This window comes from Chrysemys picta, chromosome 3, assembly GCF_011386835.1.
Source record: "Chrysemys picta bellii isolate R12L10 chromosome 3, ASM1138683v2, whole genome shotgun sequence".
Taxonomy (NCBI): domain Eukaryota; kingdom Metazoa; phylum Chordata; order Testudines; family Emydidae; genus Chrysemys; species Chrysemys picta.
The window spans coordinates 132,452,107-132,472,401 of NC_088793.1; the positions used below are offsets into that span (position 1 = coordinate 132,452,107).

Here is a 20,295-nt window from a genome sequence, read left to right on the forward strand (position 1 = left end):
GAGACCTTGAACTTGATTCTGAATTCTATGGGAAACCAGCGTAGAGTGTGGAGGACAGATGTGGTGTATTATCGGATGAATGTGTTGCTGAGGAGAGGTTGTGCAGTGTTCTGTACTAGTTGGAGTTTCCTAAATGCTGAAGGCTTTGTGGCCAGGAAACTGCACTGCTATAGTCCAGCCTGAGAGGTGCTTCTACATAAATAGGTACCTCTATATAAATCCATGATAGGTCCACATCTTGAATACTGCATGCAGATCTGCATGTATCTCAAAAAATATGGAATTAGAAAGTACAGAAAAGGGTAACAGAAATGATTAGGGGTATGAAACAGCTTCCATCTGAGCAGAGAGTAATAAGACAGGGACTTTTCAGCTTGGAAAAGAGATGATTAAGGGGGGATATGATAGAGGTCTATAAAATCATGACTCATGTTGAGAAAGGAAGTGTTGTTTATTCCGTCTCATAACACAAAAATTAGGGGTCACCAAATGAAATGAATAGGCCACAGGTTTAAAACAAACAAAGGGAAGTATTTCTTCACACAATGCACAGTCAGTCTGTGGAACTCTTTGCCAGAGGACGTTGTAAAGGCCAGAACTATAACAGGGTTCAAAAAATAACTAGATACATTCATGGAGGAGGATAGCCATTGATGGACCTATTAGCCCGGATGGGCCGGGAAGGTGTCCCTAGCCTCTATTTGCCAGAAGCTGGGAATGGGTGACGGGATGGATCACTTGATGATTATCTGTTCTGTTCATTCCCTCTGAAGCACCTGGCATTGGCCACTGTTGGAAGACAGCACACTGGGCTAGATGGACCTTCTTATGTGTATAGCCAGACCTAAAATTGGACTCAGGCCGCTAGTTCTGTACCCCATAAAATTGGTCCAGTTTGCCACTCCTGTTCACCTGGTAGTTGTCTTGTATACTAAGCCTTACTGCTCAGCTCCCTCCCTCGCAAACAGAGAGGGAATAGCTACACAGAAACTTCAAATGCTGGTTCTGTTCAAAGTCTCAAGTGTCCCAGCAACAAGGCCCTTACTGAAACACAGAGACCTGTCTCACCTGGTCAAGTCAGGGGTCCGCAGCCGAGTCACACAACACTCACAGAGAATGAACAAATCCACAGCTTCACCCTCTGAAATTCCCATTAGCTGCTGTTGTTGCCCTGCTAAAGGGTATATGTGGGTTGGGGGGAGGAGTGGTGACATGGGCTACAATTTTTCACAAAGAAAAAGTTTCAATTCAGGGAGTTCCATGCCTCAGCTACATTAGAACAGTTTAACAGTGGTGGGGAAATGTCACTTGAGGTGAGAGATACAGTGGTGTTCTAGCCATGTTGGTCCCAGGGTATTAAAGAGACAAGGTGGGTAAGATAATGTCTTTTAGTAGACCAACTTCTGTTGGCAAGAGAGACAAGCTTTTGAACTTACATAGAGCTCTTCCAGACCCAAGGAAGAGCTCTGTGTAGCTCAAAAGCTTGTCTCTCTTGCCAACAGAAGTTGGTCTACTAAAAGACATTAGCTCACCCACCTTGAGGTGAGACTTTTTTTTTTATCATATTGCCCTACAAAACCTGGCTCCTTATATAAATTCCATATTCAAAACGTAGGTGGGGAGACGAAGCTTTGGGTCAGAGATGGCATATTCCAGCTCCTTGTAGAACAGTCTGACAGTTGCCAAGATGTGTCCCTTGAGTTGACCCAGAACCTGTTTTGTCACACACGGCCAGTCAAAACTCCGTTCCTTATCCATATTCCATATATAATATGGAAGAGAGGTGGAGGTCTGGAATTCATCAGCATATTGCGCAGGAACAAAGATTTGGGTTGGCAAGTGTCATGTCCCAGCTCCTTCAGAACAATCTGATGTTTGTGAGGACATGTCTCTTGGGGATGATCTGAGACACATTTCTCATACAGCTAGTCAAATCACAATTCTTTATTCGAGGGCCATGGGTGGGGGGGGAATTGAGGTGTGTGATATGTTGCACAAGAATGAAGCTTCAGGTCAGGGTAGCATGCCCCTGCTACTTCAGAACAGTCTGACAGTCACAGGGGTGTATCACTTGGGGTGACCTTGTATATTGTCATGTACCAGCCATTCAAAACCCAACTCCTTATTTGATTTATTTAATAATTAGGTAGTAATTTAAACTTTTATTGCGTTCAGTCACATGAATTTGATGAAATTTCTAAAAATTTAATCCTACATTGATGTATTTTTAAATAATTTTGGCCTTTGAATAAGGAGCTGGGAACTACAAATAAGGAACCAACTTCAGCCTCATTACCTTATCCTCTCCTAAGTAAAGCCACCCCAAAAAATGTTGTGGAACGAACATGACATTTACGGTTGTCATATTGTTCACTCTGCTTGTGTGTGATAGCTCTTGCCCCAACTTGTGTCTGTCTTATCTGTTTAGATTGTTTGCTCTTCAGGGCAGCGACCATATACTTCTCTGTACAGTGCCTAATGCAATGGGACTCTACTCTGGTAGTGCCTATGGGCCAGCCAGTATTAAACATGCTTAATACAAGATAGATTTACTGGAGGTCAGAGAAGTAAAGAGAGTGAAATCATTTTAATTTTAGGGTGGAGTTTGTATCAGAATTTTTTTTGGCTAATCTAATTAGCAGTGACAGGTATATTGGTACCTGACACACAATCAAGAGAGCGAACTTTTCCCTAAAATTTAGGAAATGTTTCCTCCCTTACTTTTGACAGTAGGCAATATTTTCCCTTGCCCAGCCTGGTAAAAATGAAATTGTCAAGGCTCAATCCTGTTGTACATGTTATGAAAGGGGAAAATGTTAGGGCTCATTCTGCAGTATGACGTAGGGATGCAGAAACTTCAGTTCTCAAATGAAGCTGCTTTTAATTCAAAAAACAAAATGGTGTGTCCATTGGGATAAATTGTCCAGGGATCAGTTTGATACTTCATTGTTTTGAAATAGAACTTTTTAGTTTTCATCTGTTTTGTGCTTAATCTCATCCTTTTCCATCCTTTTTCCATCAAGGTTTACATGGTGGTGGCATCTGATTAAAAAATTGACTGGAACCAAAGTCTTTTTTTAATAGGAGTTTTGTTTGTTTTGCTGTTGTTTTTCTGGCAGCAAAGTGACAGTGATTTAGGTAGGATATGGTTACAATAGCCAATCTATTTGACTAGCATATCCAGTTTCTCTAATTGCTATCAGAGAGAAGATAACAAGTGAGGGGGAATAGTCCCCTGAAGATTTTGACAAATGATAGCAGAGACAGTCCCCTCTCTCTGGGACTACATACTGGACAGAGTACTAACTTGTTTGTCCCTGAGTAAACCATGTGTCAGTATTCAGAAGATAAACTTAACTATTTAAAAATTTGTTTTATAGTTACGGAGTGTTGCTGTGGGAACTGCTTACAGGAGAAGTTCCTTACCGTGGCATTGATGGTCTTGCTGTGGCTTACGGAGTAGCTGTCAATAAGCTTACCTTGCCCATTCCATCCACCTGTCCTGAACCATTTGCTAAACTAATGAAAGGTACCTGTGCTGCTTCTCTCTACTTATCCTGGAAGTAAATGTGTTTTTAATATCTATGCTTTTCTTATGATTTATAATAATTACACAACTCAAACACTTCATTTGGTACTGTGCTAACTCTGTATAAAGTAGTGGTTTTCCCTTTCTTGGCAATCCAGTACTAAGACATTTTAACCCATTTCAGAGTAAGCCATGCAATACTACAATATACCATATCGTTTTTAAAGATGCATTGCCTTAAGCAGTGGTTGAATTATTTCTTCTGTATTCTTTGTATTCTTGTGGTTTGTTTTCTTTTCTTTTATACTTAGCTATAATGTCCGCCAAATATAGAATGCACAAGAAGTAAAATACAAAATCAAGATGACTGAATTCTTGCGGGAAGGGGATATCGCTAGCTGTTACCTCGTAGTCTTTTTGATTTCCAAAGATTCTGTTGGGTTTCTCCCTCCTTCTCCAGAGAGAGATGAGGGACCCTGACAACTGTGCATTAATGCTACAGTGTCCAAATGGAGTTCTTTGAGTTTTTTGTTTGATTCAATAAGCTTAACTACTTCGGTGCTGGCAGTTCTGCTGCTTCACATCCTGAAAATAGAGGTTATGCTGGAAAAACCTGACTTCTCATAACCTTTTAAAAACCTTGATGTACTATAGGTAAGCATGCCCTATACCAGCAATAATAAAACTAGGCAATTCTCAGGGAGGGGAGTAAGCATTAGAACTTTGAAGTATAAATAACAAATATTTTGAAATTCATGCATTGTGTAAGTAATTCCCCTAAGATTCTATCAATAGTGGAACTGATGGGATTTTGATGAATTTTAGAATGCTGGGAGCAGGATCCTCATATCCGACCATCGTTTGCCTTAATTCTTGAACAGCTTACTGCCATTGAGGGGGCAGTTATGACTGAGATGCCTCAAGAATCTTTCCACTCCATGCAAGATGACTGGAAATTGGAAATTCAGCAGATATTCAGTGAACTACGGACCAAGGAAAAAGTGAGTGAATTTTTCTATCTGCAAATGCAGTAATTTTAACAAGAAAATAGGGCAATTGAGGAGCAACTATTTTTTAAAGCAGTAGGTGGGTTTGGAATTCCTGGTAGTATTCCAAAATATTAGAAGTGTGAATTTATTGTAGGGACAGGCTTAAGTTTTTTTTCATACGTAAACTCAAAATTAATTTTGAGTTTTAATTGTCCTTGGTGGAAGGTGTGGCCTTCTTAAATTTCATACATTTTTCTCACGCATATTTGAAATTATAATTACTGAAATATGTAAATCTTCTGGAAGAGGTTTGAAGACCTGTTAACTATCACCCAATTCATCTCAAGTTTCAAATACTCCTACTTTCCTTAATTTCAAAAATAAAGTAACTGCATAAGAATGTAATTCTGGAGAGGGAATAACACTGGCATAATTATGTATTGATGAATGTTCTTTTCTTTTGAAGTCTGCATGCAGCATGGTCAAAGAGAGATCTCTGAAAATTTAAGTATGACATGACTTCTTGCTGGTGTTAGTCATAGTGATTTTATCCCATACAGCAGGACTGCGATGGGCCTTTAGAGAGGTACAAGCCCTCTACTCCCCGCCAAAACCAAATCAAACAAAAATACTCCAGTTTATATGCAGTTATTTTTCTGTACTTTTGAAAGACAGACCCAGACATGTGAAAATGATAATGATTATGCTTTCATTGGTACTAAAAAGTAGATCAGTTTCTGGAATGCACAGGCCCTGAAGGAGTAAGTTTTTTTTAAAAAGAATACATTTAAATGTTAAATTAAAAAAAAATCAAATGTTCAAAAACAATTGTGGTCTATCTGGAAGGGAAATCTGTAAGGCATGCAAAGAGCGTAGTGGCTGGTACCCATAAGGGAACATGGTACCTTCCAGCACTTCGGAACAACAATCGGAGGGATGGGAAAGTAGTTAAGGATTAAAATCCTGATTGGGGGTTGCAAGTGTAAAAAAAAAAAAAAAAGAATCTTAGTCCTGGGTGGATGATATTCTTCGTTACAGAACTACTACATGGTACAACAAAACATGGCAGTGTTTGTAGTCTAACACAGGGGTTCTCAACCTTTTTCTTTCTGAGGTCCTCCTTCCACCCCCTCATGCTATTAAAACTCCACGGCCCACCTGTGCCACAACTACTGTTTTTCTGCATATCTAGTAGATTAAAAGCCAGGGCCGGTGTTAGGGGTAGCAAGCAGGGCAATTGCCTGGAGCCCCAAGCCACAGGGGGCCCCATGAACCTAAGTTGCTCAGGCTCCAGCTTCAGCCCCGCGAGGAGGGGCTCAGGATCCAGCTTTCTGCCCTGGGCCCCAGCAAGTCTAATAGCCTTGGGCTCTGGTTTATTTTCTTAGACCCCTGGCTGAGAACTGCTGCTCTGTAATATTAGGGATGTTCCAGTTCAGGCCATAGGACTTTCCTGAATCTGTGCTAGTGATGATGCTTTCGGAATATGGTTGTCCAAGAACTGCTCACACTCTGAGCAGTATCTTTAATTGTTCTTCCAGTCCAACAGTCTTTTCATGTAGCACAGCCATCAACTTGTACCTCATACACAGGAAGTCCCTTCTGGTTTCAGGCAGGAAAGGAAACCTGGCACATTCATTGCAGGTTGCAACCACTGAGCCATTTCTGCCTGTCACAGTATTGAGTGTAAAACTGCATCTATAAAGACAGCCTCTCATACACCCTTCAGAACTGCCCAGTTTGCCTACTCAGGAGTTCACCTAACAACTGGCTTATATACTCACACTTACTACTCAGCTTCACCCCTTCACTAGCAGGAAGACATTATCTACTAAAAGACTTCAAACACTGGGGCTGATCAGAGGCCGGTGGGTCCTAGCCACCTATCGCACTCTGAGACACAAAGAAAACAGTCCTATTTCAATTGACCTGCTCAGGAGTCCATAGCCCAGCTAAACAACTTTCATGGAAAGCAGACAGACAAAGTAAACACACTACTCACCAAGTCCCTTTACCTCCAAGCACAGGGTCCGCAAGTATGCCCTCTGAAACTCCCGTTTGCCGCTTCTGTTTCCATTTTTTTTTTAAGTGTGGGTGCCAGGACTGGGCCATATTCCATTAATGGCCCCAGTGATGGCCTCAGTTATGCTGTATACAATGGCAATAACACCTTCCTACTTCTATGGTTTGTTCCCTTGTACATCCAAGGATCACAATTTTTTCTTTTAACTACCACGTCACACTGAGAGCTAATGTTCAGAGAATTAGCCCCCATGACCCCCAAGTTCTTTTCTAAGTCACCACTTCCCAAAATATCAGCCCCCCTACACCCCCATTCTCTGTGTGACCTCTATTCTTGGTCCCTAGATGTGTGTGACTTTGCATTTAGCTGTGTTAAAGTGAACACAGCTTACCAAAAGATCTGGGGTTCTCAGGACAACATTTTTGGTGGCCTCAGACTGCGACCACCAACTCCTGCTGGTGGCAGCTCTGACAATTTTTCCCAAAAAACTTAATTAACTTTAGGAAAAACAAATAAATATGTATGTATGCACATCCAGATCATTGCAATTTATTTATTGCTAGCTAGTAAGTCTGTTATGAAAAGTGATATTAACAAACATACAAGTATCGCTTTTCACAGCGAAATGCCCCCACTGGATGACTGTTCCCCATTTAAAATAATTTTATGTGATCCAGTTATTAGCCAGCTTTTAACCCATTTAATTTGTACTTTGTTGACCTTGCATAGTGTTAATAGACAAAGCAGACAAAAATGAGGGGGAGAAGTTCCATCATTTTACAGATGGAAAAAGGAGGCAAAGGGGCTAAGGCCATGTCTACACTAGTGAGCTTACAGCGGCACAGATGTACTCATGCAGCTGCACCACTGTACTATTGCTTGTGTAGCCGCTCACCTGTCTACATAATAAAACCACCTTGAGCAGCGGTAGCTATATTGGCAGGAGAAGATCTCCCACTGACATAGCACTGTCCACATCGGCACTTCTGTTGGTGTAACTTTTATGTCACTTGGGTGTATTTTTTCACACCTGTGAGCAACAGAAGTTATACCAACAAAAGTGGTAGTGTGGACAAGCCATTAGTGCCGTATGCAAGGTTATGCAGGAAGTCTTTTAGCAGAGCCAGAAACTGAATCCCGATCTCCTAAATCCCTGTCAGATGCCTTAACCAGAAGACCATCCTCCTCATCATAATTCATAAATTGTAGGTGCTGGGGTCTTCCGTTGCATGGCTGAACCACATGTAGCACATACAAAAAAAACAGAAGAACAGGAGTACTTGTGGCACCTTAGAGACTAACAAATTTATTAGAGCATAAGCTTTCGTGGACTACATATATATACATATACATACATATATATGCATCCGAAGAAGTGGGCTGTAGTCCACGAAAGCTTATGCTCTAATAAATTTGTTAGTCTCTAAGGTGCCACAAGTACTCCTGTTCTTCTTTTTGCGGATACAGACTAACACGGCTGCTACTCTGAAACAAAAAAAAACAAAAACCAAAGTACTTGAAAGTTAGGAGATGCCAATTTTATGGTTTCTCATGCATTCTTAATTCTGCCCCCTTGTCCATCCATTCTGTGCACTGAATGAGGCAGGGGTCTTGAGGAATGAAGTGTATGTAATAATGCACCTGCATAAAGGGGCCAAATTGAGGTTGGACAGGCAACTGTAAATCTACCTTTCAAGTTCTTGACTTTACAACTTGTTTTAACTTAGTTTTTCTTAAAATGTAACTTCCTAGAATTTGATTTTACCATTTTTCTTTAAAAGAAATCTGTGTTTCTGTAACAACCCCCACATGCATCACCAGTAAGGTTTGAACCCTGAACCTTCAGCACTGCAGTGCAGACTTTTCCACTTGTGCTACAGACTAAATATAGAGCAGAAGGAGAAGACTGTTAACTCCGAGGGTGAAAGAACCCAGCCCAGGCATCCCTGGGAGTTGTGGGAGCTCTGGCCCAATGTAGTGCCCCTGGAATGGCAGTAGAGGGGATGCAAGTATCTGGGTCTGGAATTGGGGTTATTGTGGGCTGATGCCAGCTCTCCTTCCCACTCTACCCACAGGAGGGACAGGCATTTACGATGCCAAGTGCTTCCATAGAGGGGCATGGGTCACTGAGGCCATGTGCCTGGTTGGGGGGGTGGGAGAAGGAGCTCTGCCTAGTTTTCTTCTCCCCTTCCTGCCTTGCCACCTCCACTCCAGCAGCCTGCAGGTATTACCAATGCAGTATGTGCTGCTGTTTTGGTGTCATCAGTCAAGGCTTAGGGCTTGTCTACATAAGCAAATTGCACCAATCTAACCGAAGGTGGGAATTTGAACAAATTTTGTTAAACTGGTGCAAACCCCTGTGTGGATGTTCTGTTTAGGTTCAGGAGTGGCTTATTTCAGTTTAACTTAAGATAATTAGGAACCAGATGAGCTTAAATTGAAATAAGAGTGCTCCCGCAGGGGTTTGCACTGGTTTAACGAAATTGATTCAAAAACTAACTCAATGCAAATTTCTTATGTGGCCAAGGCTGTTGAATGTTAATGTTTCGTTAATTTTGGCATGCTGCCAATGTTTTTGCTGAGAAATGGAAGTGGGAGAAAGGAAGTGATTGGCTTCTAACCGTTTACATCCCAGAAAAAGCTCAAGGGAATTTCACAGGACAAAAAAAAGCCCTTCCCTAGCCAAAGGGGATTCCTTAAGGGCCTGCTGCAAACAATGTATTCAGTTTGTTTTATTTATTATGTATGTTGTGGTAGCACCTAGTTGTGAACTGAGAACAGGGTGCTAGGCACTATACCAGAGGTGGGCAAACTATGGCCCACGGGACCCTCCTGCCCGGCCCCTGAGCTCCTGGCCCCTCCCCTGCTGTTCCCCCCTCCCCTGCAGCCTCAGCTCACTGCGCCGTGGCACAATGCTCTGGGTGGCGGGGTTCTTGCAAAGCTGCGGCCTGACCTGGTGCTCTGTGCTGCATGGTGGTATGGCTGGCTCCAGCCGGGGCAGCGTGGCTGCCTGTCCTGGTGATCTGGGTGGCATGGCTGTAGCGCCGCCAGCCACCGGCGCTCCAGGCAGTGCAGTAAGGGGGCAGGGAGCAGGGGTGTTGGATAGAGGGCAGGGGAGTTCGGGGTGGTGGTCAGGGCCGGGGGTATGGATAGGGGTTGGGGCAGTCAGAGGGCAGGGAACAGGGGGGGGTTGAATGGGGGTAGGGGTCCCCAGGGAGCAGTCAGGAAGGAGAGGGGGAGTTGGATGGGGCGCCAGGGGGCAGTCAGGGAGAAGGGGGGGTTGAATGGGGACAGGGGTCCTGGGAGGCAGTCAGGAATGAGAGGAGGGGTTGGATGGGGCAGTCGGGGTGGGAGGTCCACGGGCCGTCAGGGGACAGGGAGGGGCGGATGGGGCAGGGGTCCCGGGGGGGCCGTCAGGGGGAGAGAAGCAGGGGGGGTCGGATAGTGGGTGGGGACCGGGCCATACCTGGCTGTTTGGGGAGGCACAGCCTCCCATAACCGGCTCTCCATACAATTTCAGAAACCCGATGTAGCCCACAGGCCAAAAACTTTGCCTGCCCCTGCACCATACAATCACAGAATAAGAGACACTCACTTCCCCAAAGAGCTTACAATCTAGGGCACGTCTTCGCTGGCAACGTTAAAGCACTGCAACGGCAGCGCTTTAACGTGGCTTGTGTAGTCGCGACGTAGCGCTGGGAGAGAGCTCTCCCAGTGCTCTAAAAAAACACCTCCACAAGGGGAATAGCTACCAGTGCTGGTGCACTGTCTACACTGGCATTTTACAGCGCTGAAACTTGCATCGCTCAGGGGGGTGTTTTTTCACACCCCCGAGCGAGAAAGTTGCAGCACTGTGAAGTGCCAGTGTAGACAAGCCCTAAATGGAAGATATATTCTGGTCCAAGCATTTTTTTCATGATCACCAACAGCATGATTGTAAATGCTGGGGTTCCAGTGTATGGTGGTATTGCTGATAGTGCTAATGCTACCCCAGCTTAAATAAACTGTGATTGCAAATAGATGCCTGAAATAAATTTCTGTATACACTGCTACCTCAATATAATGTGACCCGATATAACACGAATTCGGATGTAACGCGGTAAAGCAGTGCTCCAGGGGGTGGGGAGGGCTGCGCGCTCCGGAGGATCAAAGCAAGTTTGATTAGGGTTACCATTCGTCCGGATTTACCCGGACATGTCCTCCTTTTTATTCTAAAAATAGCGTCCGGGGGGAATTTGTAAAGTACTCAAAATGTCTGGGATTTCCCCCCTCCCCCGGCAGAGCAGAGCGAGCAGCTGGGAGGGCTGCAGGAAAGTCCCGGGCTGGACTCCGGAGCAGCTGTAGAGGAGCCGGATCCGCCCTGCATTCTGAGCCGGCAGCTCTCCCCTGCAGCCCGGATCAACAGCACTGTGCAGGGCCAGGGACCGGGTTTTGTTGTGCTGGGGAGCACAGCCACGTGTCCGGCTCGGCTCGCACAGAGCCCAACACCCTGTTCTGAGCAGCAGGGTAAGGGGGCCAGGGGGCAGGAGAAGGGGCAGGGAGGTTCTGGAGGGGGCAGTCAAGAAACGGGGGGGGCTTTTTGGGGGGAGTGGAGAAAGTTTTGGGCAGTCAGGGTACAGGTAGGGGGTAGGGTCCTGGGGGGCAGTTGGGGGGGGGTCTTAGGAGGGGGCAGTTAGGGGACAAGGAACAGGGAGTCTTAGGTAGGGGGTGGGGTTCTGGAGGGCAGTTAGGATCAGGGGTCCCAGGAGGGGGCAGTCAGGGGACAAGGAGCGGGGGGGGTGGGGGGCTGGGAGTTCTGGGGGGGAGCTGTCAGGGGGCAGGAGTGGGGAGAGGGATCGGAGCAGTCAGGGGACAGGGAGCAGAGGGGTTTAGATGGGTTGCGAGTTCTGGGGGGGGCTGTCAGGGGGCAGGAGTGCGGAGAGGGATCGGAGCAGTCAGGGGACAGGGAGCAGAGGGGTTTAGATGGGTTGGGAGTTCTGGGGGGGGCTGTCAGGGGGTGGGGAGTGGTTGGATGGGGCATGGGAGTCCCAGGGGTCTGTCTGGGGGTGGGGGTGTGGATAAGGGTTGGGGCAGTCAGGGGACAAGAGGCAGGGAGGCTTAGATAGGGAGTGGAGTCCTGGGGGGCAGTTAGGGGCAGGGGTCCCAGGAGGGGGCAGTCAGGGGACAAGGAACGGGGGGAGGGTTGGGGGTTCTGGGGGGGCGGGAAGTGGGAGGGGCAGGGGCGGGGCTAGGGCGGGGCTCCTCCCGTCCTCTTTTTTGCTTGCTGAAATATGGTAACCCTAAGTTTGATATAAAGCGGTTTCACCTATAACGCGGTAAGATTTTTTGGCTCCCGAGGACCGCGTTATATCGAGATAGAGGTGTACTTGCTTGCCTACAGAAAGAGCTATCTTCTGAAGACCTGAATAGCTGTGAATATAATGCATACTTGTATTATGTGTACACAGTGTATCAAGAAAATTCATTAAGGATATATAATTTAGTGCTATGTTTTAAATAGACTAATAGCAGAAAGAATTGTATTGTGATTTACCTATATCTATGTAAATCTCATTCTCAGGAGCTGCGATCACGGGAAGAAGAGCTGACAAGGGCTGCTCTTCAGCAGAAATCTCAGGAAGAATTACTAAAGCGACGTGAGCAGCAATTAGCGGAACGCGAGATTGATGTACTGGAGCGTGAGCTGAATATTTTGATATTCCAGTTAAATCAAGAGAAGCCCAATGTGAAGAAGAGGAAGGGAAAGTTTAAAAGGAGCCGGTTAAAACTTAAAGATGGACATAGAATTAGTTTGCCTTCAGGTTTGAAATTTTTCTCCTCCTGTACAAAATCTTCCTTTCACAATTAAATATTCAGGTTAAAGTTCCCTGTCTGAAACATTTAGATATTGTATGTTACCCTGAAGATGCCTAATTCCAACAGCATGGTCTCTGATCTTTTAGGCAAAAAGCGTATGCAATGGCTATTGATAGATTTTTTTTTTTCTTCTTTTAAATGGCCTTTAAGGGATAAAATGAGAACTCTCAAGTGTACCAGAGTTTGCAAAATGTTTCTCATTTCAGTTGAATAAAGTTTAGGGAGAGACTCTTACCCTCCAAAAACATCTTGTATCCTAGAGGAAGCTGCACTGAATTGGAGCCAGCGGATCATGAGATCTGGCCTAACCTCCAGTAACTAGTGTTTATATTTCTGTGCACTTCTGTCCCTTTGCTGCCACCAACGCCTACCTCCATCCTACGTAGCAGTCAAGTTTTAGGACCACACACCCTGGATTTTACAGATGAGTTAAAAGAAGGTCCCCCATACCAGGCTGGGAGTAGAGCCCATGTCTCATTCACTCTGCCAAATTGTCTCTCAGAATGAATGGGCCAGTTGTACTTGCTTTAGCTATGCAGTTTCTAACAGTTAGACAACACTCTCCTCCGAGAGCCAGGAATAGAACCCAGGAGTCTGCTTTGTCTAGCATACAGTTGTTGTGTAACCTATTAACAAAGCGTCATGTCCCCCTCATGGCTGGTCCATGTAAATAACAGAGGTCTGTGGTGGGGATGAGAAGGGCCACAATTCAAACCCCACAAATGACCCATGTAGGAGGGCTTCATGTTTTCCACTTGATAGATTCTCCCCCACCAATTTAAAAAACAAAACACGTTATTTAATTCAGTGAGGAAACATCCTTTAAAGCAAGTTTTGTAGCTAAAAGATATGGTGCACACATAGGCCAAGTTTGCAGTTGAGAGGTGTGGATAAAACTTTTTTTTTTACCCTATTCAATTAATTATTTGAATGTTGCCAAAATTTGTGAACATAGCAATGGTCATCTTTCCCAAATTGTGAGAAACAAATTTGAATCAGTCCCCCTTCCAGAAAGGTCAGTTTCTTTAATACTAAAAAAGTTTAAATACTTTAAACTTATTTCAGTATTTAAAGGTATTGGAACTATGCAGTTGATGTAAGGTTTTGTAGAAGGCAAAAGAAAAAGGGACAACTAGGTTGAATGCAGTATTGTAGATAACTAATTTTCTTAACCTGCTGCCTTGTTGACCACACTTATCTTAGAGTGTTTGGCTTGTAAGCACAGTGAGCAGAAAAGACAGAGCAGAGTTGGTGTGGGGTGTGTGTGCACATGCTGTGTGTAAAAATGTGGTAATAGCTAAAGATGATGTCACTTCAGGGTCTGTTTTCAGGCTTCATGGGCATGTAGCAAAAGGTGACTATCATGGCATCTAAACCCCCAGTGGATATATCATCTTGCTGGCTTATCAAGTTATTGTTTCTACAGGAGTCAATGGCAAAATATCTATTCACTAATGGTGTCACTAGGTGGCACTGTAGACTTCACAGGACTGTGGAAAGACATTGTTCATGATAGTAGAATCCTGCCATTGATTGCTGCATTTTTTCATGTGTGTGAATTAAGTATTTGTAAGGGTGCCAGATGGACAGTCCCAGAGACTGGAGTCCTAAGACTATTCCCATAATAGATACAGCACATCCAGCACCAATACAGCCTTCACCACAATGCCCTGCCAATATGTCTCAACTGTGACCTATAAAGAGCATTCTGAAACCAAACAAAATAGCTGTTTAGCTTTTTGAATCTACTAAGCACCAGCAAGGTTGCAGATTGGCTTGTAATGTTGACATTTCTTAGTTCAGCTCCCATTGAACCACCAAACTAATTTCACATGACTGTCAAAAGCCCTTTAAATGGTTAGAGTGAAGCTGTAAAATTCTACTGACATGACTCGAAGTTCAAACCAATAATTGTACCAGTAGGCTTAGAATTTTTCTATGTTACAATAGAAATCTTATCTAATGAAATTCACTTACATAAATATATACTTCATTATGGTTAATGCTGAAAAAATACAACAATGTAATCTTCCTTTATTTAGACAGTGAAATTTACCTAGTGTTGCTTTCTTCACAACAGATTTCCAGCACAAAATAACAGTGCAAGCTTCCCCTAATTTGGATAAACGAAGAAGCTTAAACAGTAACAGCTCTAGTCCACCAAATAGCCCCACAATAATTCCTCGTCTTCGAGCTATACAGCGTAAGTTTTCATCACCATTTCAATTTATTCTGTTAACCATTATGAACCCACTCATTTTATATGGGTACACTGCAACACAGTGGAAGGAATACGTTACATGTGGATGTAAAGAAAATGAATGTGATTGGGCCCCGAGATGTTCTGTGAACAATAAGCTGCATGAATTGGTAAAGAGAAAATCTTGCTAGAATGACTGTTTTTAGTGAAGTATCAGGGGGTAGCCGTGTTACTCTGTATCTACAAAAATAACAAAGAGTCTGGTGGCACCTTAAAGACTAACAGATTTATTTGGGCATAAGCTTTCGTGGGTAAAAACCCACAAAAGCTTATGCCCAAATAAATCTGTTAGTCTTTAAAGTGCCACCAGACTCCTTGTTGTTTTTAGTGAGTATTTCAAAATTAGTAGCAGAAGGGAATTCAGCAAATTGTAACTTATCTGGATTTTAGTAAAATGTTGAATTGTTTCAGGACATTGTACTTGAAAAAATATAATCTGGTTTGGATGAAGTACTGAAGGATCATAAACAAAGGGCTAATGATAAATGGCAAAGTATCATGTGAAAGGAGCCTGCTGCCAAATAGAATAATAGGAAATCAGCTGTCCTTGGACCAGAGCTGCCAACCAAGCACAGGAGCATAATGTCCAAAGACACCGGGAATAATGCAGCCATAATATGTCCAGAAGGACAAAAACACCAATTGGCGGGGAGCAGGGAAGAAGGGGAACCAAGCACATGGGAAGTAAGGGAGGGAGGAAGAGAACAGATGGGGGAGGAGATAAGTGCCTTTTTCTTTTTTGAAAATCACCCACTTATTAAATACCTAAATGCTGTTTTTTGTAAGCAACTCCTGGGGTTCCTGTAGGAAAGTTGTCTGTATAAATGGCAGTATGAGATAGAAATTATGAATGGGAGGGGAACTGGTCCACGAGACACTCAAGATGTTATGCTCACTATCGATTTTTGAGAACACAATATCTAGAGATAGAAAAGATCTTTTAATATATATATAAGTCATGGCTTGATTTTAATATTGTCTGGCCTTGCGTACAAAGCAGGCTGACCAACTGCCCATGGCCATAATGGAACACCACATGGGATGAACAGTAAAGCAAAATCTGTTTGTTTAATCAGGGTCATTTCCCAAGAGATAAACATGTCATGTAGCATCCATCCCAACAGATCAGCAATGAACCCAGTGCCAATTTTTAGTCACGAAGTAGTCTAGAATCTAGGTCATCTTTTGCTTCCGAATGGTACAGTTTTCTCTCTTAACCCCCACGAGATCCTCTGAGGAGAAAGATCCCAGTCTTTTCTCTGGTGCTTAATCAGAAGTATATGGGTCGCTTTCCTGACTGTTCCCTTCCGGGGATCAGGTCTTCTCTGGTTGCCTTTGGATCTTGGGACCTAGCTGCCTGGGCTCCCTCTAATCTTGGGTAGAAATAGGCTCTTTCCCTCTGGGTGAGCATCACCGTCTTAAGCCTGCCCTCATCATTATCTCTTCTTCACAGGGGCGGCTCCAGGCACCAGCGCTCCAAGCACGTGCCTGGGGTGGGAAGCCACGGGGGGCGCCCTGCCGGTCCCTGCGAGGGTGGCAGTCAGGCAGCTTTCGGCGGCTTGCCTGCGGGAGGTCCTCCGGTCCCACGGATTTGGCGGCAATTTGGCGGCGGGTACGCCGAATCCGCAGGACCGGCGGACCTAAGCAGGTGTGCCGCCGAAGGCAGCCTGACTGCCGTGCTTGGGGCGACAAAAAAGCTAGAGCCACCCCTGCTTCATCATAGTCACTAGTTATAGCTGGAGGGCTGTCTTTACTAGAATGACCAGCTAAGCATTTTTTGGGTGTAGCTGATCTACTTCCATAGACTCGGAGCACTCTGTTACCTCATACCTGGTTGGGACAGGAAGGGGTTAGGTATAATCTGTCTCTTTATCTTAGTCTCAAGATTGCTTGAAAAAAGCAGCAAGAGAAAATTGTGGGGTTTGTCTTCTCAAAATTGGTATAAAAAGTGTGGTTGATGTTCCCTTTTTTACTACAGCCTGAGGAGAAATTAGTTTTTATTAAATCTACCTTGTTTGCATGTGAAATTTGAAGTGCTGCCATGTCTGTTTAGGTTTAATCTATTCTCAACTTCACAACAACACTTTCAGCTTAATACCCACTCTGGCAAACTGTATCATGAATTTAAGTTGACCTTCCCAAGTTATAAAGGACTTCTATCACTTGACAGCTAAAATGAAACAAAACAGATTCCATAAGATGTTTTTGGAATTCATACTCCGTGTAATTGTGGGTGAAATCACAATTACCTGTCCCAATCACACTTATTGCATACCATCTTTTATATATTCTGCTAATCTTTTTAATATTTTTGGTAGGGCAAAACATTTTTTTTCTAATGGTATGTCTCATAAAACCAAAATCTTGAAATAAGATTGCTGTTTAATTTTTGATGTCTATGGCACTCAACATAGAAATGAAATAAAAATTTCAGGTATGAGCCCAGCTCTAGAATCTTGAGGATTTTTTTTTTAAAAGGCAGAAAATAATTTGCATTTGTACCCATTCTAACTCCCACAGTCATAGGCCCCTGTCCTTCAAGGAGATCCACCAGTACAGACCCATATGCCTGTGTGGAGTTCAATTGGTGGGTCTAACTGAGCAAATGTTTCCTGTTTGTAGGACCATAAAAATTACTGTATTAAACAAAGAGTCTCCCTCAAATGGAATACTTTCTAATTTTGAGTTTGGATTCCCAAGCTTCTAGCCAAAGCTCTCAGATCTTTTGAATATATCTGGCTGAAGCAACTTAATTTCCGCATTTCTGTGTAATTCCCTTTCTAACTATGTAAAATACCTTCCTCCAGTGCTATTTAATCTTGATTAAACTTCAGAGCTCCCTTGTTTAGAGAAGATTTATTCAAGTGTGTGTGCTTTGAGCAAGAGTATCTAACAATTGCTTATTTGATCACACCTCTTTTGTTCATAAATATTTCAAGCTTCCAAATCTAAATTTCTTAAAAATGAAAAAAAAATCCTAGCTAATTGTAAAGAAAATTTAGTCATACATTTGAATTCAGCTATTTCTGAACACTAATTTAAAAAAAACAGTAGGTTGTAAGTAGTCTCCAGAGAACCCTGAAAACTCAGTTGTAATATCTTAGCAAAGACAAGCATCTGTGCTGCAGAGCAAGTTAAATTGATTTAAGAGATGGGGGAGGAGTGAGAAATAGGTGAATTATAAACCTTCTAAACTTTTACCTTGTTAAAGACAGTCTGTCATGGCAAAAGTTGTTGTGCTATGTCAATACTATCATCTTGGTTGTGAGCATGTTGACAATTTACTTTTCTAGTTGTCAACCTGAGGCTGATCTGACACAAGAATTTATTTAACTGATTCATATTCACAGACTTTGGGGCCAATTACTGTCTACTCCTTCTGTGACTGCTTAGTGCTTCCCAGGAGGCATTTTACACCTTTTGGATCTGGGTTTCTGGTTCTAGAGCTAAAAGTATAAGGAAGAATCGGTCCCTCTTTTGCAAATAAAGTAAAATTACTAAGATCTCTACTGCATTCTCTTAATTTTTCCTCAGTGATTTCCAAAGCAGACACAAATACAGCCAATGGCCGAAGAAACAGTGTATATGTGTACCAGCAAGATGTAGATATCACAAGTGAATATGAACTTTCCAGTGGGGTTATGAAAAAAGGCAAGATCCAAATAAATTGTAAAGGGTGTTGGTTGTATTAACTCTGTAGCTGAACTTGTATTAAGTGACAGACTGAGCACTTAAACAGAAAATATCTATTATAAAATATTTGTTTTGGGTTAATGAAAAACAATCACAGTAATTGGTCATAACTGAGATATTCTAATTAATTTGATATCATTGCATCAAAAAAAGTTCTACTGAACAAAATATTAACTGGTAAATGCTCAGTTTGCCTCACGTACATGAATTACCTAAATGTAAGGTACTGAGTTTTAAGAAGCATGAAAAATAAGATCTTTCTTGCTGCTTTATCTTTAATTTTCACCTTTCTTGTCAGTTTGCAAATTGTTCCTTGCTTGCTTATCGTTTTGATCAATGCAGTTTGTATTTTGCCATCAGTGGGGGGGGAAAATCTTCTCAATTTTTAAGTTGCACCTTTTTGATTTTGCTATTGTGATGCAGTTTTAGTGGAGAAGGCTGCTTTGCTAAAATCCAAATTCTTTCAGTGGCTATAATAGTCCTTCTAATGAACAGTAAACTACTGTACCTGTCTCTAGTAACCTCAGATGAAAGCAACAGAACCTGGGGAAGAAGCACAGCTTGTCACCAAGAAGAATTTGAAGACGTGAAGAAAAGCTTTAAAAAGAAAGGTTGCACATGGGGACCAAGCTCAGTTCAAACAAAGGAACGTGCAGATTGTAAGGAGAGGTATGACAGCTGTATTTTATATTCACTTAACATGAGGACAGATATTTTGATGACTAGATTGGAAGCCAAATTTGGGAGCACAGTTCTGCAACCCTTATTTAGCTAGGTAGTTTTTAGCTAGAATTCCTCAGACCCTCATTTTATTAATCTGGGAATTTTCTGGTGGTCATAAATGGGATTCATGCAGACAAAGACTCAAAGATGCTAGAACAGTTACTTACCTTACAGTCTATGATTCTTTGAGATGTTTTGTTGATTCTTTGATGTGGCTTCAATGACCCACCCTCCAACCCCACACCTTCGGAGTCAGGCTCTACTGGGATTCTGAAATAGTGAGGAAACGAAGAGGCAGTCGAGGGCACTATGCCTGTACCTGTTGCAGCAGTGAATTCCAGGCTGTCTAGATGCTGGGTAAAGGAAATATTTCCTTTTTACTACTTTGAAAGGCAATACATTTTTAGAATTTTGTGTCCTTTTGTTGTAAAGTGTTGAAATCAGCTGTCTGAATTTTCACTAGTACTCTTCATTATTTTTTTATAAATCACTCAAGATCCTTCTTCTTACTGCCTTTCCAGGGTATATTTCTTTGTCTATTAAGTGTCCATCAACTGGAATGGGCACTTCCATGATTGTTAAACATACAATATCAATATAAAATAATATGTCTATGTTAAATGCAGCCAGGGGTGAAAGTAACTTAAAGGGCTTACCAGTATGCAGGGCTGGGCCATTAAATCCCCCGGGCCCTTTAAATCTCGATTTAAAGGGCCCAGGGCTCTAGCTGCGGTAGCAGCAGCTGGGAGCCACAGGCCCTTTAAATCACCCCATGGTAGCGGTAGCTGAGGCTGGGACTCCAGGGCTCTGGCGGCAATTTAAAAGGCCTGGGACTCTGGCTGCTGCCTGGAGCCCAGGGCCCTTTTAAATTGTCGGCCTGGAGAAGCTGCCCCCTGCCAGTACGGTCGGCTGTGTACCAGTTCTTGCCGGTACACCGTACCGTACCGGCTTACTTTCAGCTCTGAATGCAGCTTCCTCTTTTGTGCTTGCTCTTTGATCTTGCCCAGTTCTCTTTTACAAAAGTTTGTGTTTTAAAGAATTTTATAAACCCCCATCAAACAAGTTTTAGACCTTGTACTATACGCAAACTTCCTAGCCACTGTCGCTTTTATTGTTGTAGCACTTTGTATGTTACATGTTTAAACATGCACAAGAAAAGAAATTCTATAGAATAGATAGCTTCTAGTTATTCATTCTTTCTCTTTTTAAACCTATATTAGTTCTC

The 20,295-nt window shown here is 43.0% G+C and overlaps 1 protein-coding gene across 6 annotated transcripts in view; it reads left to right on the plus strand.

The window, feature by feature from the left end:
- The window catches only part of MAP3K21 (mitogen-activated protein kinase kinase kinase 21), a 56,585-nt gene that overhangs the window by 27,685 nt on the left and 8,605 nt on the right, over positions 1–20,295 (plus strand). For 3 of the 6 annotated variants that reach the window (XR_002889044.3, XM_024106495.3, XM_042848360.2), the window contains exons 3-8: positions 3,381–3,529; positions 4,355–4,530; positions 12,099–12,339; positions 14,475–14,597; positions 18,189–18,305; positions 18,866–19,016. Coding sequence is in view for 4 of the 6 variants with exons in the window: in XM_024106495.3 (XP_023962263.1) it covers positions 3,381–3,529; positions 4,355–4,530; positions 12,099–12,339; positions 14,475–14,597; positions 18,189–18,305; positions 18,866–19,016 (957 nt within the window). In the remaining 2 variants the exon portion in view is untranslated. The remainder of the gene's footprint in view (positions 1–3,380; positions 3,530–4,354; positions 4,531–12,098; positions 12,340–14,474; positions 14,598–18,188; positions 18,306–18,865; positions 19,017–20,295) is intronic. The other 3 variants (XR_010599763.1, XM_024106496.3, XM_042848359.2) reach the window with 2 other exon arrangements.